The sequence below is a fragment of the Paramormyrops kingsleyae genome, chromosome 16, assembly GCF_048594095.1.
Source record: "Paramormyrops kingsleyae isolate MSU_618 chromosome 16, PKINGS_0.4, whole genome shotgun sequence".
Classification (NCBI taxonomy): domain Eukaryota; kingdom Metazoa; phylum Chordata; class Actinopteri; order Osteoglossiformes; family Mormyridae; genus Paramormyrops; species Paramormyrops kingsleyae.
In genome coordinates this window covers 14,439,665-14,465,707 of record NC_132812.1, presented here as the reverse complement: position 1 = coordinate 14,465,707, position 26,043 = coordinate 14,439,665, and the positions used below count along the sequence as shown (strand labels likewise).

The 26,043-nt window shown below is 43.3% G+C and overlaps 2 protein-coding genes and 1 long non-coding RNA gene across 15 annotated transcripts; 2 read left to right on the top strand and 1 right to left on the bottom strand.

Annotated features, from left to right (window-relative positions):
- The first annotated feature begins 4,732 nt into the window (after nt 1-4,732).
- hnrnpa3 (heterogeneous nuclear ribonucleoprotein A3) lies at nt 4,733-11,191 on the top strand. 7 transcript variants are annotated; one of them, XM_023801717.2, is made up of 11 exons: nt 4,733-4,813; nt 5,843-5,965; nt 6,395-6,541; nt 6,622-6,832; nt 7,004-7,093; nt 7,627-7,710; nt 7,788-7,850; nt 8,060-8,167; nt 8,272-8,376; nt 8,492-8,561; nt 10,038-11,191. In XM_023801717.2, exons 1-10 carry the CDS (start codon nt 4,808-4,810, stop codon nt 8,545-8,547), a joined length of 993 nt encoding a protein of 330 aa, XP_023657485.1. In that variant the 5' UTR covers nt 4,733-4,807; the 3' UTR covers nt 8,548-8,561; nt 10,038-11,191. The 7 variants fall into 7 exon arrangements, with proteins under 7 accessions (XP_023657485.1, XP_023657484.1, XP_023657483.1 ...); XM_023801716.2 differs by having other exon boundaries at nt 8,655-11,191; XM_023801715.2 differs by having other exon boundaries at nt 8,272-8,391.
- Nucleotides 11,192-12,331: 1,140 nt separating this feature from the next.
- On the bottom strand, nt 12,332-24,647 carry nfe2l2a (nfe2 like bZIP transcription factor 2a). 7 transcript variants are annotated; one of them, XM_072700709.1, is made up of 5 exons: nt 24,624-24,647; nt 15,115-15,375; nt 14,768-14,863; nt 14,502-14,669; nt 12,332-14,038 (listed from the first exon to the last, which is right to left on the bottom strand). In XM_072700709.1, exons 2-5 carry the CDS (start codon nt 15,370-15,372, stop codon nt 12,794-12,796), a joined length of 1,767 nt encoding a protein of 588 aa, XP_072556810.1. In that variant the 5' UTR covers nt 15,373-15,375; nt 24,624-24,647; the 3' UTR covers nt 12,332-12,793. The 7 variants fall into 7 exon arrangements, with proteins under 7 accessions (XP_072556810.1, XP_023657481.1, XP_023657475.1 ...); XM_023801713.2 differs by lacking the exon at nt 24,624-24,647 and adding an exon at nt 23,967-24,256; XM_023801707.2 differs by lacking the exon at nt 24,624-24,647 and adding an exon at nt 23,983-24,256 and having other exon boundaries at nt 12,332-14,035.
- Nucleotides 17,376-25,839, top strand: LOC140578799 (uncharacterized). Its single transcript, XR_011983072.1, has 3 exons — nt 17,376-17,490; nt 17,660-17,728; nt 25,756-25,839. It is a non-coding gene; the product is annotated as an uncharacterized lncRNA (long non-coding RNA).
- The last annotated feature ends 204 nt before the right edge of the window (nt 25,840-26,043 follow it).

Sequence of the window (26,043 nt, the reverse complement as noted above, 5' to 3'; positions counted from 1 at the left end):
CAATAGCTTCTCTTCCCCTTGTCAGCTTCTCTTTGTGCTGACAAGGGCCTGTGTCACAGATAAATGGCAAAACATAATTTGAGCTTTGATATGGGTATAAAACTCATATTAATTATTGTCTTAAGTGCTGGCTTTAAAGCCTAAAGAAGATATCACTCTCCTCTATTTCAGGAGCTGATTACCTCATGCGTTCGTCTGCCAAAAATGTGATGTATGGTGGATTCTGTCGGACAGAGCTACCTTGCGATAAATCAGGGTTAGCGAGTCATTAATGTCACCAGTAACAGTGTTTATTCAGCCAAAGCTCTTTGGAAAGTGCACTTGCAGTTCTGCTGGTTCCTAGAACAGATACACAATTGTTGCATTCAGGAAAAAAATATCTTTTTTTTATGAGGCAGTGGATAAACGCTATGGCCTCACACTTCCATACACACGCATGATGTGTCTGGATTATCCATTGTGTGTGAGAGTCTAGAAGACTCGCTTCCCCTATTGGACTCCATTTTCCTATTTATTGTTGTTGCTGTTTAATTTATTGTTGTTTCCTACCTTTAATTCTTATTCTCAATTTGTACTGCGCTGTCTCACCAGGTCAAATTCCTATGTACTATGTGCATTTGGCGAGTAAACTGATTCTGATTCTGATTCTGATTCTGGTTCTGGTTCTGGGTGCCCTCTGCCCTCATTACCCTGAGATGTGCTCCCGGCTGACCATAATCCTTCATCAGTTGTGTTAAATGAATAGCCTTCATTATTATTTAATTCATAAACCATGTGAAAATGAAGAAAAAACAATTATCCACAGGCATAAGTTTGGTTTCAACACTGGTAGGGACCAAGTCAGCTCCGACCAGCCCCTCCCCCACCCCCCCGCCCCCTTAAACATGCACAGTACTCCCACAATATGTATACGGACATGCCCCTACCAGCCATACCAAAATCTACATCATTGCAGTTATCATTCTTATATATCAGAGCACACCGCAAAAACATTATCTGTAAAACTGCTTATTCCCAAAAGTGCATTTTTATTAAATTACCTGGTACTGAATGAAAATGAGAAGGGCAAGGTCTGACCGATTTGAAGTTCGGTCAAGGCCAAGAAAGAGCTCATGCTTCCAAAATCTCACCTGTAGACCCAAACCTGCACAAGTTGGTGACTGGCAGCCTCCAGAAAAGGGAACACAGGCCATCAATCCCACTGCATCTGCAGGGGCCTGATATGGCAGTTAAGAGGCCTGAGCAATCCGTTAAAGTCCATCCAGCTTCGTTTCCTCTTTACCTTAAATCCCTTGCAACACTGAACCCTAGTAGTGAAGCTCATATACTTACGTGCTATTGAGCAAGGCAATACCTCATGAGTGTGTTAAGCTAGCAAGGTCTCAGTCGAGCACCACTGGCCAGAGGCAGCAGAGGGACGTAGCCTTCCTGGGCGCCTGCCACTGGCAGCTTACCCCTGCTGCACAGCTAATGCTTTTATATAAAGCAACTTGTAATTTGTACACTGGAGCAAATCAGGATAAGTACAGGCAGGAAGGAGCTACGGCGGAGTTCTTCCTGCCACTTGAATCAGCTGTTTTCAGGTTAATAGCCCCATCCTGAATCCTTGCACTATGTGGCGCTTTTGCGGTTTATGGGCCTCAGTCCATGTTATCACAGGTGAAAGTCAAGAGGAAAATTGCTGCTGGTTTAGTAATATTGTCCTCTGGAATCATTTCCGTAATTATAGAAATGCATGGACAAGAATATCGGCACACAACAATATCACCTTTGATATGAACACATGTTAAAGATTATTTTTAAAATCATTCATACTTTGAAAATGTTTCGCTATTATGCTTTATTTTATAATAGCTTTACACCAGCAATAAAAACATACAGTATGTTGCACTTTCGGTCAAGGAGATGAATAAATAACAGAAGCGTTGTTTCGGGTTCTCTAGACTAGGCATATTCTGGAAGCAACAAGACCATGGGTGGATTCTGGGGACATTTGCCCGAAAATGTGAAGGCGACATAAGGAGCAGATTTCATGCAAAGATTTTGCTACCTCGCTGTTCCAAAACTAGGTAAAATGAAATGATGCCACATTTGCACTTTGCACAAGTACAGGAACGTCGGAGTGCTTCTTTCTGCATGTCCCATCTGGCTCTCGAGACGTACATGTGCAAATATATATACAGTAGTAAGCTAAGCTTGGCCTGGTATACAGGGTCGACCTTTTATCTGGCAGCCCAGGGCCAATTCGGAGGGGGGGGGCAATGCTCAAGGTCCCAATGGACATGTGACTGTTCTGCTGAGGACATGATTCAAACTGGTGAACTTGGTGACTGGAGGCCGATTCCACTGAACCGCCCCATAGTTTAATCATTAATGTACTGCCTTTCAATATATTCTTCTCCATGGGCCTTTGAATGTGCAAGGAATGGCTATTGTAGGTTCCCTTCACTGACCAGCTCAATGAAAAACGAGGCCTTTTGATCAAGGTAAAGGATGCTTCCCCCCCCCCCCTCCTTCCTCTAAACATCACTGCCTGGCCCATTTAAACAGCTCTGTTTCATCACCCCATCCTACCCACTATATCGTCATACAAAGACTTACCCACCCCCCCACCCCCCGCAGTAATATAATTTAATCAGTGTTCGAGGCGGTGTGGTAGCTAGCCATGAAATGATATCGAGGCTCTGAATACGATCTGTTTAAAATCAAATGAGAAGTCATCACACTTAAGTTTGATGTCGTATTTTATTGAGAAGACAGAAAGGATTGTTTAATACAGGGAGTCAATAAAATGCTCATCGATGACTCAGGGCGCTCCGGGAGGGGTCTGTCATACGTGAACACCGACCACAGCCTGATGAGTATCTTAATTATGGGAGACTTGCGAAGCGTGAATAATATTACACAGCCTCAAGCTCATTATCAGTTTAATTTAGAAAGAAATGTAGCATAACACAGTAGGTGGGACAAGGAATATCCAGAGAAATTGGGGAAATTGTTTTTGAGTGTATATGCATGTGGATTGAGACTAATATGATTTACATTTATCACTAAATAAAAATTCAGTGATTTACACGGTAATATGAAATTGTGATTAAGTAATTTACAGGTTGCACAGAAAAAAATTACGTTTCTTTTCTAAAGTCACCTTTAAATATCTTATTAGATATTCAGTAGAAAAGTGGTCCTCATGACTCCATTTTCCATTTTCCATTTCTTTATTTTGAAACTCACAGACAGACTGCCTCAATACTCTGACTGCAAACCGGCAGTAAATAAAAGTCATCTTTAACGATAGTGAAATATAGTTATTTTTATCAAGGCGATATTTTTCCTGGCACACTGTAATGGTAATAACAGACATTATTCCACCCCATAAAACAGTCATAAATTCGCAGATACTTCTAAGTCGGTTATTATTCTCAAAGGGAGCCTTAACCTGGACTTGTAGGGGTGATGCCTGTGATGGCAGGCATGAGAAGTGTCAACATATTCATGTAAAATTGTTTCAAAGTCAGTTCCAGCACAAGTTCTTGAATTGAATATAGTCACTTCAGTGAGCCCAGTCACATTTCAAAGGTAAAATAATTTGTTCTACTAACTTTTTTTCTATACTTGGCTTACCAAATTTAAATCACATTAATATATCATCTAAGCACTTTATAAATTATCACTAAAACATATATTTCTTTGTTTTATTTAAATACATGAATACCCTGCAGAATTTCTTAAGCGTTGCAATAGATTAGCAAGACTGATGCTGAGTATAATTGCTGCGTTAGTTTTTATATGAATGGAGTTCACACATGACCAGTAGGTGGCAATCGTAGTATTTTTACTGAGAAACATTGGTTCTTAAGTGAGGTTCTTGTCGTTGGCATAGATTGTTTTCTTTGATATATAGGATGGTTCAGTGGTTAAAATTCATTAGTGTTCTGTAATGTCTTAGTTTGGGTGTGTCTGTGCAGGCCAATTGTTACAATGGGTTATGAGACTCACAGGTTGAATTTCAGTAACACCCGCGCATATTATCCATCCATCTTTCATAACGACTTATTCAATACAGGGTCACGATAAGCCTGTAGCCAATGCCACAAAACAGGTTGTATTTGGCACGGAACAGCATGGGATGCCAGTAAAAATCAAATAGAGCGTTGAAAATCTATCATAAAATCAAATAATATCAAAAAATGTCTATATTAATTGTTTTTCATCATAACATAAAACACACTTACACACTTTACACACTTGCCAAAGTTAATTAATACACAAAGTTCAAATCTAAGTTTAAATTTTTTCTTAGATTTAGTTGGCCCCAGCAGTCAAGTTAAACGGCTATTAATCACCTTCCTATCAATATAATGACAATTGCTTCTATGAATATAATTTTAACGTTATTTAAATCGTATTTGAGTGACGCCATTAGCAAACATGCTCTTTCAACGCAGATTACACCTCTGAAAATGAAGTAGAACGCACCTTACAGTTATTTACTGTAGTTTATTGTAGGTTTCATAACTGAGCTCAGTTGACTTTTGACTAACTTATCCATCATGTCAATGTTACACATACATCCAGCAGTATACTCCCTAAGATAAGCATTCTAAGTCATATTAAAACAAGCTGAGAATGAAATAAATGATGAAGTGTACACCCCTCTGCGTATTCAGTATCTCACGCAAAGCTGTATACTTCGAGGTGTGTTTCTGAGCCCCGCCCCTCGAGTGCCGCAGCCGTGGGAGCGAGCGAGTGTTCAACTTCCGCTTCCGGTTGCGCTTTGGACCGAGGACTGGCTATACGCTGCGAAATGGAGGTGATAACATTAACAATACCCATGAAAATCAGACTTGCGTACTCTTTGGTTCTGTTCGTAAATGGACGTAGAGAAAAATTTAAAATGAAGATGACATATTTTACAATAAAATATTGAGGCTGACTAACATGTCACGCTTGAATTTCTCGCAGCGCGAGGTACTAAGGGTAGTTGGGTATATTTCGCGGTATAATTCTGACAGCTCGTCGCGGCAAAACACTCAAAATACTCTGTCGACGTTGACAGTAGTCTTACCCACGAAGTGTTTCACTCTCTTAAGTCTGTGTTACCGTGTTCATGGTTTGCAAGTTCATGTGGGGGGAAATGGGTGTAAAAAGTTGCATTTTACGGGAAATACAAATTCTTACGGTGTCATGCGATTTAAAATGTTTGTGACTTATTTAGATAGGGAAACTGAAATTTAAGTGTGAAAGAAGTCATTGCAAGTGCTGTATACGTATTTGCAATATGGAGGTAAGGGTAGGAGGCGATCTAAAATGGCGTATGAAGGATTCTTCCCAGTGGAAAATTCTGGATATTGACAGGGAGTTTATTTTTTATAACCTGAAAAAAGCAAGAATTGTCCAGACTGATGGAATGGGTCAGCCAGGCTGTGTCTCTGAAACAGAAGCGACCGCCCATCTACAAGGTGATAAGACCCAGAGATTTGAGGCAGCAATGCGTCGGACTGTAATGTCCAGCACAGCCGCGGGGGAAGATTGCGCATGCGCGAACTAGCCGAGACGTTACCTAATCTATCAAAAGCGTACACACCTGCACGTGTATGCTTGACAGTTGTCAGTAGAACTTACCTGCCGTTTAATCATCATAAGGAATTTAACCGGAATTTTAGGATAGGAATTTTACTAGTCTGGAAGGCGTTACTCCTAGGAAAAAAAACTTTAAATGGGTACATTTTATGGAAAATATTTGAATTGCTTTTATGCAAAACATTTTAAATGCTTTTTCATTTTATTTGCCACTTTTAACGTTATGTTGTTAATCGGTTTTCTTTCCGTGTCTTCAAAGGATCATGAAACCAAGGAGCCAGAGCAGCTCAGAAAATTGTTCATTGGGGGTCTCAGTTTTGAAACTACAGATGAGAGCCTGAGGGCTCACTTCCAGCAATGGGGAAGGCTCACTGATTGTGTGGTTTGTATTCCAAGTAACATACTGGGTATAATTCTTAACTATTTTATCACTAGTTGATAAAATAATATCAAACAGACGCCTTTGTCCGAAGCAGCATACCAGCTAGGCTGAGCTTCCAGTGAAAGCTCAGGTACAAATGTAAGCAGTACTGGAGCAGGAGATGCACAACATATTCTAAACAAAGCAAGAACCTCCTAAGGCTATTCAGGGAATGTTAAGATGCATCAGGCTAGTAGAGGTATTCAATGAACTGATGGGTCTTGAGGCATTTCTTGAAGGTGGAGAATGAATCTGATGACCGAATGTGGTTCGGCAGCTCATTCCACCACTGGGGAACCACACAAGAGAACCGCGAGTGAGATCTTCACTTCACTTCAGCCTGAAGTTGACCTCTTTGTTTTCTCTTCGTTACTTTGCCGTGCTGTTAAGGTGATGCGAGACCCAGCAAACAAGCGTTCCCGCGGATTTGGCTTCGTGACGTACTCGTGCGTGGAGGAGGTGGATGCCGCCATGTCAGCTCGTCCCCACAAAGTGGACGGGCGCGTCGTGGAACCCAAGAGGGCCGTATCCAGAGAGGTAAGGGTTAGAAGGCCGCTCCTTCCAGATGCGATTACCGCGGTTACGGAAACTGATTGGCCTATATCCTCTGTCCCTAGGATTCGGCTAAGCCAGGTGCTCACCTGACAGTGAAGAAGATCTTTGTGGGCGGGATTAAGGAAGACACAGAGGAGAACCACCTCAGAGAGTACTTTCAGACTTACGGGAAGATCGAGAGCATCGAAGTGATGGAGGAACGCCAGACTGGCAAGAAGCGAGGGTTTTGTTTTATCACCTTTGATGACCACGACACAGTGGATAAAATTGTTGGTGGGTTCATCACACGACCTAGTGTTAGTTATTTCTCTGCCATCAAACCTGTGCCTTTACTTCCTTCATAACTGTGGATAAAAATGCAATGAATATTTCCAAGACTTTACAGGTGGTGTTACCTGCTGTCACCTGCCAGCTTGGCATTCACATGCACGTCCTGTTTTGCAGCTCAGAAATATCACACGATAAACTCCCATAACTGCGAAGTGAGGAAGGCCCTCTCAAAACAGGAAATGCAGGCCGCGTCCAGTCAGAGAAGTAAGTGAAGCGATGGGTCCTCACCTTCAGGTGTCCGCAGTGATGCCCGTTGGTCACCATGTGTTTGACAAATTCATAATAAGTATGATAAATATACCATTCCTTTCTGCTAGCAGGTAATTTTGGTCATTTAAAGAAAAAAAAACATATATAAACAGACTAATCCATCCACAAAAAGTAGTGTTTTTTATTTAGTGTTTTATTTCAGTACCACTTTACAATAAGGCTCCCTTTTGCCACTTGTAAATGGTAGTAACTCATTAATAAAAAGAAAATTGTGTTATAACTTGTTTACAATTGTATATGAATGATTTACAAAGTGTTACAACCTATTTAATAACCAGGTTATAAACCATTCATAAACCCTTTATATGGGTAGCCTTATTAGAGTGGCACCCTCATTTTGTTAAATTTGTAGTGTAGGTCAAAATATATTAGGATAGCTTACGTAAAATATGTATCTTATACATGCGGCCAAAGCTTAAGGTTACTGCCTCACACTGCATTAAGGTGAATACTGGTTTCCGTTCCAGATAGAGGTGGTGGGTCAGGAAACTACATGGGCAGAGGAGGAAATTTTGGTGGTGGCAGCTTTGGCCGAGGTGGTAATTTCTCAGGTAGGAATTGGCCTTGTGAGAAGCGGCAGCTCTTGGCTTGGGGCTCCGGAATCACTTTGCCCAAACTTGTTTTGCAGGAGGGTACAGTGGAGGCAGAGGAGGCTATGGATATGGGGGTGGATATAATGGTTTTGAAGGTGGTATGTATTGGCGCTCGTCACTCACATTTAAGGCTTTGATTTATTTCTATTGTATTCTAATCTGTCTAGATATGATTTTAATGTGAGATTCCTCATGTTATATGTCATGAAAGCAGAGAATGAAAATTACCCATAATGTGTGGTGCCTGGAAGAATGTGGGTTTCCTTGGCATTTACTCAGTTAGGATCCTCGATGTTTACCTTTTCAGGGGGAAATTATGGCGGGGGACCAGGCTATGGGGGAGGGCGCGGGGGATACGGAGGTAGTGGTCCTGGGTACGGAAACCAGGGAGGATACGATAACTACAACGACGGAGGTAACTTTGGAGTAACCTCTTCAACCATATGGAGCTCTTAAAACCGAAATGGAGTTAGTCATCGGAATTTTCCGTGGGTGTGTCTTGCTGTTATTACCTTGCAGGGAACTTCAGTAGAGGTGGAAACTACAATGACTTTGGGAATTATGGTGGGCAGCAGTCTAACTACGGCCCAATGAGGGGAAGTGGCTTTGGGGGAAGGAATTCAGGTGGGCCTTACAGCGGTAGGTATTCTTCTTGTCCTCCAAGCTTCCGTTAATGCAGTGCCATGCCCTTGAACGTCTTAATGGCAATGCTGATGTGGCCAGCACGTGTCTGTTCCAGGTGGTTATGGTTCCGGGAGCGGCAGCGGAGGCGGTTACGGTCCGCGGCGATACTGAGTCCTGCGGAGGCGGTGAGTCTACGCCCCTCATTCCTGCATTGCTTAGAGTGACCTCTTGTGATGCTAGATTAACAGTTTTTGTTTTATCCTGTATCCATTCAACAGGCTACGGTTCTTAGCAGGAGAGGAGATGAGCAGAGGAGTGGTCAGGAAAGCTGCAGGGTACTGTGAGGCAGTCGTCCAGGAGCGTTAGAGGAACACACACAAGGATCCCTAGTCAGAAACGTTACCGCAGCTTAAACAGCACTGATAAGGACTGCATCCGCTAGCTACTGTGCGCAAGAGTGTAGCTATCGATGAAAAAGAAGGTGTCTGTTAGATGTACATTCCTGGGGTCTTATTTTGATGCTTAATTTTGTTCTTGTTTTTTTCCTTTTTGTTTTGGCCTGCTATCTTATTTCCCCTTCTGCATCTCTCGGACATAGTTATGTGTATGTGGTAGTAATATCAGGAATAAAAACAAGGAAGATTTTTTTATCAATGAACATGTGTAGTCAGTTTCTGAATGTAGTCTCGTTCTTTTTAAGCTTTCTGTGTTAGAGGCTCTTTCAGATTTGTTTTTAAAAAAGTTCAGTAAAAGCACGAAACAGAGGGCCACATAGTGAGCTCTAAGTTTTTGTTTTTTATTTTAAATTATTTAGTAACTGTTTTGAGTATAGTGTAAATCTTATTTGTATTATGTGTACTCACGTTTTGATAACACTCAGTTGTCCACAGAAGCAGTCTACAATATCTCAGACTATATGTATGGGCAAACAAATCATGTACGAATATAACGCTAGATTGCTATTCTGAGATGTGAAAATTAGATGTAATAAAGGATTCTAGAAAATGGAAACTAATGGAAGCCTTCATTCAGGAGAAGTTAAGTTGTTATTTTGTCACGTTTTCTTCTGGAATCTTTTGCCAAGTTTAGCTGTGTCACTGGAATACATATTTTTATTTTTGTTTCTCTCGGCGTGACGAGAGCTCTTGTTAGGCCTAGGGAGTACATCATGAACCTGCCCGAGCTGGCATTCCACGTGTAGGACTGTTAAAACCCCACGAAACTGCAGTTTGACTTCAGTTGGCCAGTACGGATGAACGTTTTTGACCATAAGACAGGACCTCATCGTTCCCCAGCGCAGACGACCAGGCAGCTCATTGCTTTGGGACAAAATTAAACGGAGGCAGCATCTTGAGCCACACCCCAGGAGGAAGTCGCAGAGTTCGCTGGTAGTGAGCATCCAGTGGCTAATTTTTGTCCTCCAAGAGAGCAGATGCTAGCGAAGAGAGGCTAGCCGGATGTTCCCGGATTTTTGTGGTCTTGTTGGCTCAGAGATATGGCAGTTTGACAGAACCTTTTCGTGCTAGGTCCAGTTTCAGACCTGAAAGTGGAAGGGGAATGAGTACAAGGCATGGACATTTAATACTGTGTGATAAATCAAAGCAGAAGATGGAAGAGTGACTTAGAACCAGGTAAGAGTAACCACTTTGCTTGATTTACAGATTCGAAAAGACGCTGTCACCTTAACGGCTGAAAATCTAGTATGACACGTACACTTGGAAGGTTCTGGATGGGTAAGGCTAAGTATTTTTCTCCCCGGTATGTATATAACGTACTCATTGTAAGGATTAGGATTTACTGAACTTTTTGTACTGGGCTTATGACGTCTATAGGTTTCTATGCGTACTTAATGAACATGTGGGACACATCTTACGGGGGATGGGGGGTGTTGTTAAGGCATTAATCCACTGGGAATTTGTAGGATATTTTGTGTGTTGCTATGACAGCTCTTATTTGTTTCACTTATGTTACACTAGAAAGTTTTCTTAATGCCTTCAACTGACCCTGTCTGTCTCAGCTGGACTTTCTGTAGTTTGGTTTCTATTACACTTAGTCACATTCTGGAGGTTTTCCCAGCCTCCTCTCCCCCCCCCCGAACTCAGAAATCATAAGTCCCAATTACTCTCGCGACGCTCCTTCCACGAGCTGACGGAAAGGTAAGGTAAAATCGGCTGCGTGTATCTCCGCTCTCTCCTGAAGCATTTCCATTTCTTTTGCACTTTATCTTTGATATCTAGTATGTCCCTTCACACGCAGAACTGACCTCGGGCCTGGGATTTGGATAATTTTATACAGCAGGTTAAAAATGGAACTAGCACTTACGACCAAGCATCTGGATAATGATATATGAGCGGCTTGACACGTACTCAACACGTATTTTAAAATGGTCATCCTAGGTTTTATGTGGCGAGGGTCTGGGAAGTTATTATTCAGTTCAGTTTATTTTTATATAGCGCTTTTCACCACAGATTTGCCCCAAGGCACTCAACATGGGTGTTATACCCATTGATGTGAAATGTTCCATCTTCAGCCTGTCGTCAGCATCCCAGTGATGTCATAGGTTCTCTGAGATGTTTACATGTTTGGATAGTGACGAAGACAGTCTGTATCCCACATTGAAGGGCTCCAGTGGTGCTAACTTTGTCACAATGTTAGCATGTTACGCGCACTTTCTTGTTACATTGTCCTTTCAAAATGTATATGTAAATTGTTTTCAATTCTACCTAGAGATAAAATTGCACTTTGTCAGTCTTCTTAAGAATGCTTACAATGGCAGCTTCATGTTTGTCTTCAATAAAAACATTTCTCCCAGTAAGACTGTTTCTGTCCCCTTTTCTCCGTAAGACGACATTCAGGGTCATTCCTCTGTATTTTGAAACGCAGAATCCAGGTAAATGGTTAAAAGTGAAGGCGACGGCTGCTGGAGAGCTGGACACACACCAGGAATCCGTAAGAGCTCGCGATCAGGCTCCAGATTAGCTTTGTGTGGCATTATGCAGACACCAAAAGCTACAGATGAAAGCCACTCTCATTGGCATAACACTCCTCCTGTTTGGTTTATCCGGATTAGGCAGAGGTGGAAAGTTCAAGTTCAGAAAGTACAAATCCAGAGCAAGATTTTGTTTCAACCAACCAGTTGAGTATAAAGATTCACAGTTGGAGAGTACTCAGCTGATTGGTTAAAATAAAATCTTGCTTTGGATTTGTACTTTCTGAACTTGAACTTTCCACCTCGGCATCGGCAGTCACTTTAGTGTGTATACCTGTGCGCTTCTGCGCTTTTGTTTTGATGCATGGTTTCCAAGATATGAATCTTTGGAGCAGCCGAGGCAGATAAAAGCAAGCAGAGGGAGAGCATAAGGGTTGTGAAAGAAGTGAGCACGCACGGACACCTGTCGCAGAACAGGAGAGATTGTGATGCAGGGAAGAAATACAGGAAATAAACACCTGCTTCTGACTGAATTGCTGATTTACTGATTTCACGCATTTCGAAGTTGTCATAATCTTGGGTTCTGGTGGGTTTCGCACAAATGAATTTGCAGTGAATTCGGCTTCAGGAAATATCAATGATTCATTATTTTTATGCGATGTGATTGGCTCCTGCAAGGCCCATTTGCAGTATATAGCCGGATGTTTTATTGGAGCAATTTAGCCACAATGTTCAAGGCCGCAGCAGCGATTGCCCCAGGCCACCATATTCCTTGCTGCCCTAAATAAAAATAATAAAATGGGTAATTTTACATGTGAATGTCTTGGGAGCCACAGGCAGAATTAACAGCAGTGCCTTTCTGGCCTTTATAGAGGTCATATATGAAAATAGAGCTGAAAGCAGAGTAAATCTCCCATTTTAATGTAAGGGAGATTAGCAATACCCACTGCTCACCCCCCAAATGATTATTATCCTGTGTTTTTACATGTGCAAAGAATCCATTTCAGACCAAAAAATATCAGAAGATGGGGATTAAATGAATATTTTATTTTTTTTTATAAAGTACAAGAGAAAAGTCAAGAAATAAAACAATTGAACAGTGAATCAAAGCATAAATCATTTATAAAACCGACTCTGGAAATTAAGAGAGATTTGCAAAAAAAAAAAAAGATTAGAATACTAAAATATATATACAGTACATTTTCATACTTCAAAGGCAAATAAGATAAACATTTATTTACAAACCATATTGAGAAAAAAAGGTTTCCTTGGGGGAAAGAAATATACATTATAGCCGTACAAGCAAAAGTCTAAATATAAAAAATATTAAGATGTCAAACCGCTATGGTTGGATACGCAAAAACTATATAATAGTTCTGCTGCTGGACTAATGCTGAAGCGATCTTGAGACTACAAATTTTTTATTTTTTTTTGCATAGACTTTTTGTTATGGTAGTGCAGTACAAAAATACGGTAAGCAGAGAAATGCTAGTTGCCGCGGGTCTTGCCCGTCGTCTTTTTGACGCGCGGCACCAGGTACACATTGCCGTCGGACGTCTGCTGTAGGGAGTACTCACTGGGCGAGTAGGGCTTCCCTTCCTCATCCCGGAGCATGCTGAACACCTCCTTGTAGAGGCTGCTGAGCTCCTGCTTGGCCTGCCGAAGGTTGGTGTCGTTCTCGGATCGCTCTTGCAACAGCCTCTCCTTCTCCTCACGCAGCGAGTCCAGCTCGCACTCCAGGCCCGCGATGCTCTCCATCTTGCGTTTGCGGCAGTTCTGGGCAGCCACCTTGTTCTTGCCACGCCGGCGGATGTCTCGGACCAGGGCCAGCTGGGCCTCGTTCAGTTGGTGCTTGGACATCAACTCGTTGAAGTCGTCTACAGGGAGGTTGATGATGAGGTCTACGGCAAGGGGGATCTGGAGGGCTTTGGCCCTCTGCTCGTCTCGTGACAGGCGAGCCTCCATGCGTCTCCGGTGCTTGTCTTTGGTGAAGGGCGGTTTGTCATGCCCGGCGTCCTCTGCCAGTTCTGTCTTGGGATGCCCGGCGTTCTGGTCCTGTGAGGATCCAGGCTGGCTGTGGGCGCCAGAATTCCCTTGGATACTTTCTGCAACGAAGGACAGTGGGAACGTCTCGGTGTAGTCAGACTTAGTACTGCCAGGGTTGCTGTCCATCTCCTCCATATCAGAGTCACTGTATCCAAAGGAGCTGTCGTCAACTGTCGATTTCTCCGGTGACCCATTGTTGGGGCTAGCGTCCAGCGACAGGCCTGAGTCAGAGTCCGGAAATTCGACTTCGGCCTCCTTGCTGGCAAATCCTTCCCCCAACGTGAACTCAGAGATATCCATGGGCTTAACCGGTGTCTCCTCCGGCAGTTCGGCCAGCGCGGTACCCTCACTCCCACCCTCACCCAGTAAGCCGCCATGGCTTATTGTTGTATCTGTAAGGTCCGGGTAAAACATGTCGCAGAAGCTCTCTACACTAAAGGCGCCATTCAGGTCCGGGGCTTCCAGAGTCGCCTGACCGGGGCTGTCCGCTGGGACAGCGCCGGCAAAAGCCCCTTCGAAGGAGCTCTGATACCCCGAGGAGCAGACTGACTCCGCCGGGACTGTAATCACATCTGTCATCTTGGGCAGGTAGAAGGGGTAGTTTGGCTCCTGCACCACCGGGGAGGTGCTCGTGGCACTGTAGCCCTGTGGTTCAACCACGTCCCCCATTTGCATGTTCAGGCACTGCTGGAGAAGAAGCAGAACAACAGTGAATGACACAAGCCACAGTCCTGTTGCATCTTTAGCGGCTAATAGCTAGGTTATAGATTATCGTCAGAATATCAAACTAAATGGAACTAAATTGCAGTTCTTTTTCATTCTGTTGATCAACTATTATGTTTCAAGTTACAATGAAACTCAGTTCATACAGAGTGGCACATACGATCTCAGAGTTGTTTTTTTATTTTTATTCCATCCTTATCTCGGCTGATAGGTGGGTGGACACACTGTGTCCCACCCTAAACGTCTCTTCCGAGTCTAGTGGGGGGCTTCGCTGAATACGCCCGCAGCCCGTGCCAACTCTGCAAATCTGCACAACAAAGGGGCACTTGTCTTCCTCGCCCTGGGGCGGGAGTAGCCGGGCATTCTTCGGGTGTCCGTTGCGATCCCAGCCGCCTCTGTCGCAGGCGAATGAATTTGCTTATTGTACCTGCAGCTCAGGGATGGAGAGCAGCTCCATCCAGGCCTGCTCCAGGTCCGGCAGGGGCTTCTGGGGGGGTGGCGTTGCTGACAGCAGGGGCTGTGGTTGAGGACCCATCATGACTGGGCTGCCGTGGGCGGCAGGCAAAACGGAGGGGTCGAGAGTAGGAGCAGAAGTCTGGAAAACAGCAGAGAGTGAGAGGAGAGTTCAGGGACACATCTAAGAAAATGAGCGTCAGCATCGTAAGTCAGGTGAGGACAAAGACCCTCCCTCACCTCGATGGCCTCCACTAGCGGGAAGGTTTCTTCCAGGAGCTGCATGCATTCGTCAAATGACAGGGTGCCCACATCCTCTTCTGTGAACACGGCAGGCTGAAAAACGAAATGAGCTCCACTCAGCTGGACCGGCGGCTTTTCGCATTCGACTGGCTTCAGAAATATATGGCCAGGGTTTTTACACGGGGCCAGCAACACTCAGATAATGCGCTTCACCAAACGATGACAAAAAAAAATTAAGTACTACTATTGCTAAGGAACTGCACCTGTGCTCTCTCATTATAGTAGCAGGGGTGGTTACCTAGTTGCCGAGCAACGGCCCTCGTGCCCCCCACACCGCACCGTACCTGCACCTTCTCAGGAGGCGTGGTGGTCTGCTGGGAGCTGGGTGGGGCCCGCGGCACAAACTCGCCCGTCTCCTCGTCCAGCTGCAGTTGAGCCAGCAGCGCCTTCTTCTCCTCCTGCAGCCGCTGCAGCCGCTCCTCTTCCTCACGCTGGCGCTGGCGCTGCAGCTCGTGCTCCTTCTGCCGGTGGCTGTAGTCGAAGACTTCCCGGCCGGCGCCCAGGTCGATGTCCTGCCTCCACAGGATGTCAATCAGCTCCATTTCCTGGCCAGAGAGGGAGAACAGAGTAGCGGCGTGAGGGTGAGGCTAGGCCTGGGTGTGACGGAGACCCCCACTAGTGCTTCTGATCCGTCCGGCACAAACAGATGGTAGAGAGCGGGTGGGGGCTCGCGGACAACACCACTAAGCTGCCGCCCCTTGGTGCCCCCCTCCCTCCCAGAGGACGAGTGTCCCGTGACTTCACAGCAACCCCGGTGTTATTATGAGCGTAATGGAGAAGACACAGCTGCGTGAATAATACATGCCCGTCTCCTGTTTCATCCTCCCCTGTTGCTGGAATACGTGATCCCCACCCACGCAATGCCAGCACCGGTCGAGCCTGTCTGGCTCGGTGTGAATGGCGAACGCGGTGCGCCGAAGGCGTGCCATAAACCTGCCAAAGGAAAGCACGTCTCCACCCGCGGAGGTATCCGGAAAGACCGCTCTGGTGTCACGCGAAACCCACACATGTCCCTGTTAATGTGTGCTGCCGTGCCACAGCCGGGATCTAGATGGTACTTACACGGCGGGCATTTCGCAAAAAGCTTCAAGGGCTTCCTTCCTCCTCCAGCGGAGAGGCCCGGTGTGGGACGAGGGCTGCCAGCACGCTGGAGGTTGTCCTGCCTTCTGAGAGTGCCAAGCCTCCCAGAGGTAGGTGGTAATTATTCACGAGGCTTAAATTTCACTCCAATCGGAGAAGTGCATGGGACTGGCGTGAGGAAGTCGGCCCAAGAGAGAGGGCTGCTCAGGTGACAGGGCAGGCGGGGCCCTGCTCCATCGAGCCCATCATTGTGCGCTAGCAAAACCCTCACTGAAAGCCGTCTTATTAAACCCCAAGGCTGACTCAGAGGTTGTGGGACACCCGGGGCCCCCCGGGAACACCCGTGGCGGGGTTTCTGCCCATCGCTCAGCTACCCGTATCTCCACCATGGCATCGGTGACATCACAGGTGCTGGCAGCAACTCCACTAACAAGCAACCACCACGAAAGCAGAGACGAATCAAACTAGTAAAACACCAGTGGGGACGATTTAAAGACCTTTAGACCCAGTATGAAACCCCTCGATGCACAAAAATTTATACTTAAATGATGCCAATCAAATTGCTTAAAAACACACACACACACACACACACACACACACACACACACACACACACACACACATATATATATTTATGTAGATTTCTTGGAAAAAAAGTATGTTACACACCAAATTATTAAACTGAAGTGTAGAACAAAATATATTTTATTTATATGTAAAACAATAAAATAACACGTAAATTGAAATTCAGAAGAGAATAATAATTTGTAGCGATAATATTTCCAGTAACAATTCATTCACAGTTTGGAGTAGCAAAATAGGACATTAAATTTAATTTACAAAATAAATGAAGTTAGCTTAAAAAGCGTTGCAGCTGCAGAACTGAATAAGCACAAGCAAACGGTGAAGGAGCTCTTAAAGGGCACTGTGTTGTGTCAAGAGCAGGCAAAGGACACCGTGTGCAGTAATCTCGCCGCGCGCTTTGAGCGTGTGAGGAGCAGATAATGCAGTGCAGATAATGCAGTCTGCAGCAGGTTCCCATAGCACGGTTCCTGGTGTACATGCGGGCCCTTGGCAGAGGGCGGGCCCCCGCGCCTGCGCACAGCTGCCACCCGGATGCCGGCTTTATCTGCCTGCAGTGCCTTAACACCCTTGTGTGTGCCTCGGCCTTCACAGATGTATGCGTAGGCTGAGCGTTTCATAACAGTCCGGAGAGATTGCACAGGAAGAAAAAAAAAATCCAGTGACTGTGTCACAAGGAAAAGCGCTCACCGCGTGACCTTTGTTTATGAAGAGAATGCCGCATTATTACATCTAAGACATCTTACACTTCCTCTAGCTGAGGCATTAGGTAACTTGGCTGGGTGAGACAGAGGAGACTGGGTGAACTAGGGAAGCGGGGGCGGGCGGGGGGGGGGGGGGACAGCACAAAACGGAAGCGGCCACTACCAAAGAGAAGTATCTGGAAGCTAAGTGTCAGGAATGTACACGCTGCAGGCTTGTGATGTCTGCTTACAGAAGAACAACAAAGCTACTGTTCCTTTCATTTATATTAATGAGGAATCTTATATACTGAATATGTACGTAAAACGCCAAGCATGTTAGAAGCGATGCTGTTATATAGTAAAACAAGTTTTACAGGGATATCACCTGGCTCACGGTACTTCAGATGTTTGTTGTTGATAATGCCAGTTGGACTGGGCCATGGGTCACAGATTCATCCATCCTTCACCTACTTATCTGTTCCAGTACAAAGGAGGAGGAAACTGGTACAACAAGGGAAAAACATCGAAACTGCACACACCTGCCCCAGTGGAGGTAGGATTTAAACCGACAGCCCTGGAGATGTGGAGCAGCAGCACTGTGCACTGAGCCACCATGCCAGCCAGTCACACAGATCATTTTTTTAAAACTAATAAATTTGTGTAGATATAAATTTTTAGATTGAATAAGGTGTAACTGCCATCAGATAAAAGCATCTAAAAAGCCAGTTTTGTTAGTCACCAAACGATACACATGATGTCCTAAGAAAGCAGCATTTTTTGCTCCATGATCTTTCACCGTTTGGTGACAATCACCAAGAGACAAATCACATTCCATCTGAAACGGCATTCTGCAGTCAATGAAAATGATGTTTAAATGATCTTCATGCTGGTAAAATTCTATGATATTGTGTATGTCAAAATGTGTCAGCTTAGCTATTCCAAAACCTCTCCTAAAGCCACCCCAGGATTTACACCCATGTGTTTTTTTGACTAGACCAGGAGTAGGCAACCCTGATCCTGGAATGCCGGTACCCAGCAGGTTTTCCATCCTACCGGGTCTCAGATGAACCACACATGATCTCAGGCAGATAGTAATTCATCAGGTGGGATAGAAAACCTGCTGGATACTGACACTGCAGGATCAGGGCTGCCTGCCCCAGGACTAGACCACTAGCACACCTCGTACAGCTAATCAATATGTCATTGACTTTTCAAACTAATTTAAATGTATTCATTAAAGTGAGCTGGTGATGAAATTTAACAAATACATAGCTGAGGTATCCCTGAGGAGGTTTGGGAACTGAAGCGGCGTTCATCTAGCCATCCAGCTAGATATCAGTAACGTTTTGGAGGTTTATATACCTGAGTATGAAAGAAAGTTTCCAAAAAAAATTTTGTTTTATTTTTCAATATAGTCCACTGATAACTTCATACACTTCATCCACTTTTCCTGCAATGACCTTAACCCCTTTGAAAAATAATCTTCTGTTTGACCTTCAAACCACGACGTCACAGCTCCCTTGACGCTTCATTGCTTGAAAACCATTGTCCACGGAGAGATTTCTTCAAAACTAGGAATAGGAAATATTCTGAGGGAGCCAGGTTAGGACTGTAGGGTGAATTGTTCAGCTATTGGACCCACATTTTTTGATGGCAGCCTGTGATTGACGTGGCATGTGAACTGGCGCATTGTCGTGAAGAAGCAGCACGCCTGCCGTGAGTTTTCCTCGTCTTTTTGCCTTGACTCCAAAAAAGCATTCATTGTGTTGCCATAACTCTCCCCAGTTATGGTTGTCTTATGTGGCATGAACTCCAGAAGCAAAAGTCCTTCAATATCCCAGAAAACAGTTGCCATGACTTTGCCTGCAGATGTTTCTGCCTTGAACTTTTTTGTGGTGGGGATGACTTGTGCTTCCACTGCATTGACTCAATTTTGGACTCTGTGATAGACTCAAGTCTCATCTCCAGTCTCCAAACGATGAAAACAATTCACTTGGTCTTCACGGGACATCTCCAAGTTCTCCAGACAGCACTGGAGGCTTGTGGCCTTCAGACATGGCGTCAGCATTCTTGGAGCCCATCTTGCACTGACCTTTGACATGCCCAACTTTTCATGAATTATTTTCCAAACTGTACCTGCTGAGATGCCCATTTTGTCAGCTACTCAGGAAACTTGAAGTCGTCTGCCTAACAAAATTAAATCTTCAACTTTCATGCACATTTCTGTGGAAGTTGCTTCCACTGGCCGTCCAGTGTGAGGGTCATCTTCAATGAACTCTCTACCCCATTGAAACTGCTTGCTCCAAAATTTTACTTTGTAGGATGAAGGGGCAGACTCACCATAAACTGCAGTCATGCGTTCATGGATCTCCTTTGGCTTTTCCCCTTCTTTTGTGAGAAACTTTATCACTGATCATTGCTCCAAATCTAGCATTTTCTTACTTGATTTGTATGAGGACTCTCTGGACATCCGGTCTCTTGGAGTGTTACCCCTGTTTTACACTGGGTGCGTTTCCGACGCGGCAGCCGCAGGTAATAGTTTACACCAGATCCGCTGCGTTGCGTCTCCGCTACGTCTCTGTTCCGTTACACGTCCGGCAGTCCGTCGAGATGCATATCAAGTCTATTTTTGACGGATACGGATCAAGAACGTAACACAGAGCGCATGCGCCAACTCCCCTTCACAACATGGATGACGAAAAAGTTCATTTTAGAGGTGGAGAAACACAGAATTGTGTACGACCCCAGACATCCTTTTTACAAGGACAATAGTAGAATTAACTATGTAAATACTTGATTTTTAATGAAAGTAACCTGTACTGTGAAGTACTTGTAAACTCCTAATAAAGTGTTCAGTAACCTACATGGGAGTGACACATTATTTTATCCACAGAAACATAGATAAATGTTATGTTAAATGTTATTCTCCCGTGATCATGTGATCTCGCAAACCATTGGGGCGCCGGATCAGATACGGAACACAAACGCGTCCAGTGCGAATTGGCGGACAACCTCGGACAGAATGGGAATGCAGCGCAGTCGCACCGCAGCGGACACGCATCCAGTGTAAAACAGGGGTTAGACTGCCACTGAGCCACAGCTGTGCATGAGTAACCTTAAGACATATCACAACATGCCCAGACTTGTTTCAACATGCTTGATCCTTTCTTTCATACTCAGGTAGATAAATTATTGAACGCCCCTCGTATTCTTAATCGACATATGTTCCAATGCTAAATTGTGTTTTTTGTTCTGAGGAAACATATACTTAATACCCAGTAAATACCTTTAAATATTTCCTTTGCCTATGACTTTCGCAGAGTGTTATACATACTGTATGCATATACTGTATGTAATATATATACAGACAAGGAATTATGCAGTGACCAAAAAAATAAAGGATTCAGAAGGTTGGCAGTTCAAATCCCATGGGCCCTTGAGCAAGGCCCTTAACCCCAATTGCACCAGGGACTGGTTGACCCTACTGTCTCCTCTACGCCAGAATCATGACATGGTCTCCTGAAATGCTTCTCCAGCTGTCCCAAAGGAGGTTCCCCATAAATGCTAAGCACTCTTTGACTGTATTTCCCTTCAGTCTCTGGCCAAACTCCTCCAAAACTATTTCTAATGTGTTAAGATCAGGTGGCCAGGTCATATGATGTGACACTGTATCAGTCTCCTTTATAGGCAGCTTGGTGTGTCCAAACATTTGACTGGTACTGAATATGTGTGTCTCATTTGTGTATAAGGTTAAAGGGAGACTGCCCCTTCTTCCCTTTTCCAGTTTCTGATCCTCAGCTTCCCATAAATTAAATGCTCTGAAAATGTAAAGAGGAGTGTGGATGAGAACTGTAGCAACCTGCCGAGGGCTGTCAGAAACTCACAAGACCAAAGCACATCTGAAACAAACAAATTTTCACTTAAGAAAAATGGAAAAAAAACCTAAAAGAAACTAAATTCTGTTGTTGGTGGGTAAACAGATTTCTATTTAAACATTGCTTTTCATACTTTGTATTGTCAAAGTATTGTGTGAATTATTTAAACCAATATTATTAACTGACAAGATTATACAGTTAATTCCAAACTTCTACCTTGTCAGTTACTTGAAAATATCGAGATGTGGTTTTAAGTAAATTTCTACTTTTAAATAGTCTTGTTTACTGTATTCTCTAAAAAGTTATTTAGTCATGAAGTCCATTTTTTTCTACAATGGTGCATGTGGGAATATTTCTGCAATAAACGAAAACAACCAGGTTACCACACTAAACTACAAAGAGCACATTATTTTTATGTTGAGCGCTGGAAGGGAAAGTCCTGACATTACAGAGGTAGTCTCCTCACAAACACAAACATGGCAGCACACTAAGTTCTGTGAAAAAAATATATTCCTTTGCATGTACAAAAAAATGTCTTCATAGTACTATTAAACCTCTTTTTTTGCTGTTACATTTCAGATAATTATACTTATTTTAGTTTTCAGGCTACAATCGACTAAAAATAACTTAGAGACATACAATACTACAAAAAAAATAAAATCTGTAAAAGTGCCATTTAGATTGAAATATGCCTTAAGGAGCCTTGTAACATAGTCATATAAGATGCATATAATTGTTATTAAATTTAATATTTGAATAGTCTCAAATGCTTCCATTACATTTCCTCTTTCATAATCTTGAAAGTCAAATTGTGCTTTTACTGGCAGGAAATTCTCAAAATATATCAGCGTTCGTACAGCACACTGAACCCCCCCAAAGCCCCCCTATCTTGCACTATTTAAGAAATTATTACAGCAGAGATGATGTAACAGGCCATCGGCTAATATAAACTTCCTTGATTTTACATGACTTCCAGTCACTTGTAGGAAAAAAAAAACTTAAAAAAAAATCTCCTCCCATTATTTAATAAATAGCAGCATCCAAAACTAAACTATTGTTTTTTTTAACGTTAACTTTCACGTGTCTCTCAAACCTGGTTATTAATTTCATATTAAACAAATATGAATATTCACGTAGTGTTTTTGATATCTCCAAATGATATGTCAGCAGAGTGCCCAGCTTGGAAACATGTTCCTGGCGCTACATGTGTCGCCCATGTCCAGCTGCTTTGTTATAGCAGGAACAGAAACGTCACAGCGGCTAGTAATTAGCGCTCCTGATCGGCAGCAAGGAACCAGCCCCGTGAAAAATAAGACTTCTCCAGGTCAGACTCCTCACATGCAGGGTGAAGTGGAAACAGTGGACTTCTTGTTCACACAAAAGGGAACCTTTTTCTGCATGATGAAACCTAAACTTTACCTCAGCAACTGAGAGAACTGCAAGAGCATAAGAGAATGTCCAAAGTGCACGAATAATAGATAGATCATCCAGTGAGTGAAATCGCAACGCCACACCAAGCACATGCTACACCACACAGATATGCGCAAAACTGAAATCATATGGCAGAAGTCTGTCACATTACAATCACTAACACTAAAGAAATACACAAATTAACCAAAACACTAAATACGAAATGTACAAGAGCAGGCCCGTGACAAACCCATCGGGCCCCAAGGGGCCCCGAGTCCGGACTGTCTTGTAGAGACATTTCAATTCAAGCCAGCTCTTCTGGTTTGACTATTTATGTCAAGCTACGCAAACTTTCACCTTTTCACCTGCTAGAAAAAGCAAGAAAGGGTGCGCTCTCTGAAACCAGTCTACCGTGTCTAACAGGCCATATTTTTGTATTTAAAATAATTAAAATGGTCACAAAAAAGGCTCAATGACCCTGCTTGCTGGCAAACAGCGTGTACTTCACTTTTCTATTATATCCATAGTAATCATTTTAAGATTAACAGACACCTCCTTAAACATATACATATGCACATACATTTTTCGTCTATTATGCAATCATAATACATTTAGATGTGGCTCTGATTGCATAATCAGTTTCCACACTTTAACCGTTTCACAAACGCCCCTACAATTATTTACTCAGCAAGGACCAATGTCTTTACGCTGCGGATTACCACTTGCGTCAGGGTATAGAATAAGGCAAACATGAGCATTCCTGACTGAGGCGACCCGCGATTGTGCAATCAGCTGAGCAACGCAAAGGTAGCCGCTGATGCCATCTTTACAAGGGATCACATGCTATGGGGGGAACCTCGCAGTAGCAAGGAGGCTCGCGAAGGCCAACACAACTGCACGTATCCGATATATGAGGAAAGACCAATGAAGAAAAAAGTTTAGGTTCCTGTTTAAGTTTTCCCTTTCTCATTTCGATTGTCGTTATAAGTACAATTTCGCACATGTCTTTAAACGTTTTATGTACATAAAGGATTTTCACACGTGGATTTACACCCACCAAAGTTCAATGACGGTGCAAATTTTTCTATGAATGTATGAATGGCGCAGAATCGGAAATTGTGGCGTTCAGAACGCCTACCCGATTGTACAGACGATTCGCATGTTATTAGTAAGTAGTTATTCAGACTAACAAGGTCAAGAATAAACTAACACCCGATTTAACATATAATGTTTTAAATATAACAGAGTTTTAATAGTAACAATCCGCCGACAAACGGTAGTTACATCAATTTGGCTTCAATATCCCGGGTTCCACCAAACGTATAGACAGAACATTACATATAAGTATAAAATATATTCACTGTAGTTAAATAATAATGGACTGACGAAAATGATCGCAGCACCGTTGTGTATTTTAAGTTCTATATTAACCATGTAGAAAAACATGGTCAATATGAAATTGAAACGTGAGTTTACTGTAGCATAAAATGCCGTGACAATATATACCTAGCTCGCCCTTTACCTGTTGACTCTGGTGCATTTTTGGCAACTCGATCTCCATCATTGTGATGAGTTACAATCCCAGTCCGTATTCCAAGTAGGCTATCGGTTTATATTCCCAAACGACGCTCTGAAACGGAATCGCAGACCACACGCAACAGCAGCCCGGTGGAAAAGCGTGCTGCCTTGGAAATAATGCACTACTTCTGGTCTTGTGAAAATATACGGAAAATCCCAGCAGCCGAGATGTCCTGCCCACGAACTGCCGCAGCCAGTCAAGGGCGTTCAGTGTACTGCGGAGGGATCGTCCCCCTCTGCTAAATCTCCAGCCTCACGTTGGCTGACTTTACGTCGTGACATGAAAGCCTACAGCAGCCTGGGTTATAAAGCAGGTTACAGTTCAACAAGGAGAAATACACAACATGTATTACATGTAAAAATTATTCTACATTTCCTCTCTGTATAGAAGAGTAAGGTCATATATATAGTAAGTAAATAAAATAACATAGAACAGCGATCGACCGACAACTTTGCCTTAGTTCCACATGAGCATATTCTATTATATCCTACAAAAGGGGTTATCATTTTTTTAAATCATACTTTTAAGATACATTATTTTAATTTGTATGTGGTTGATTTTTCATGACGTTGGATAAGCCCTACCTGGACAAGCAGACGATGGTATGGACAGTTGCTGTGATTTGTATGATCACAAAAACGTCTAATGATTTAAACAAATTAATGCTCACTGAGAGGTAACTGATCTTCTAGTCAGCCGAGGTTCAGCCTCGGGAGTTTGTTGTCACTCTGGTGCTGCAGAGACTAGTACTTAGGTGATTCATCATGAAGGAAAGCTTGATGGAGGAAACAAGTAACCATCAGAAGAAAACAACAGCTGATGATGTCACAAGGATATCGTCTCTCTGGGAGACCAAGGCTGAAACATGGATAAAGACACTTGCTGAAATCAATATATTTGCCACACAGTGGAATACCGTATTATACTTAAATGAAATCTAGTTACTCAGCATCGTTCCCTAGAATGTGACAAAGGAGATAAAATATGAGTTGAGTGCAGCATTATTATGGCCTGACCACAATGTGAAGTCAAGAGAAACATGCTGACAAGTCTCAAAAAAGTGGGTATGTGGCATTACCGCATCCAAGGCAGGGACCTCTCTTTGTGCTGGCATCGTGAGGCAAAACAACGCATGGGACTTGGAGGTCCTCACCTACCGTGACAACGGTCACCTGAGACGTGTCACACCCAATCCCAGTTGGAGAGAGGCAGCATGGGGTAGACAATATCACTTCTGTGATAAGGTCTGCACTGCTACCCTTGCTTTTGATATGGGTATTATGTAGCTATCTTCCCAGGGTACTGGTATTTTCATCTTAGGCGTGAATTTTAAGCCCATTCCTAAAATATGTTTACACGACCGTATGCACAATTGGCTGGTAGTCGTCTTGGGAGACCAAGTTCCACATGATAGCGACCCTTAGTGGTTTGCATGGGAACAACAACAATCCTAACGCGGTACTGTACACTCACATTAGTAAGTACTGTACTATAAACAGGACATCAAAAACCTGAGTGAATTACGTTTACAACAACTTAAAAATAATATTTTAAAGTATTACAGAGTAAATTAACATTTAAAAGAATGAGGTAATTTTCATCCACTGTAGGGCTATCATTCCGTCATCGTATAGTGGTATATAGGCCTATAGTGCGTTATATTTTATATTTGTCCTTTAATTATGCATATGTGATTTCTATGTGTCTATTCACAAGGCTAAACGACGTTGAGAGGTCTCCATCCATCCCGCGGGGCTCCGGAGCCTATCCTGGAAGCTACGGACGCAAGGCAGGGCGCCCTTTTTCTATGGTTTATTAATGTGAATATCCGGGTGACGACAACAAATAATAATAAATTCTTTGAGCAGCCTTCAATGACCTTTCAATGTTTCATTGAAACACATTATGCATTTTGATAATGCCTGTCCGCACCATGACCAGAAAACAAACTGGACATACTATGATGAAGGAATATTCAATAAAAACATCGAACATCATTCTGAC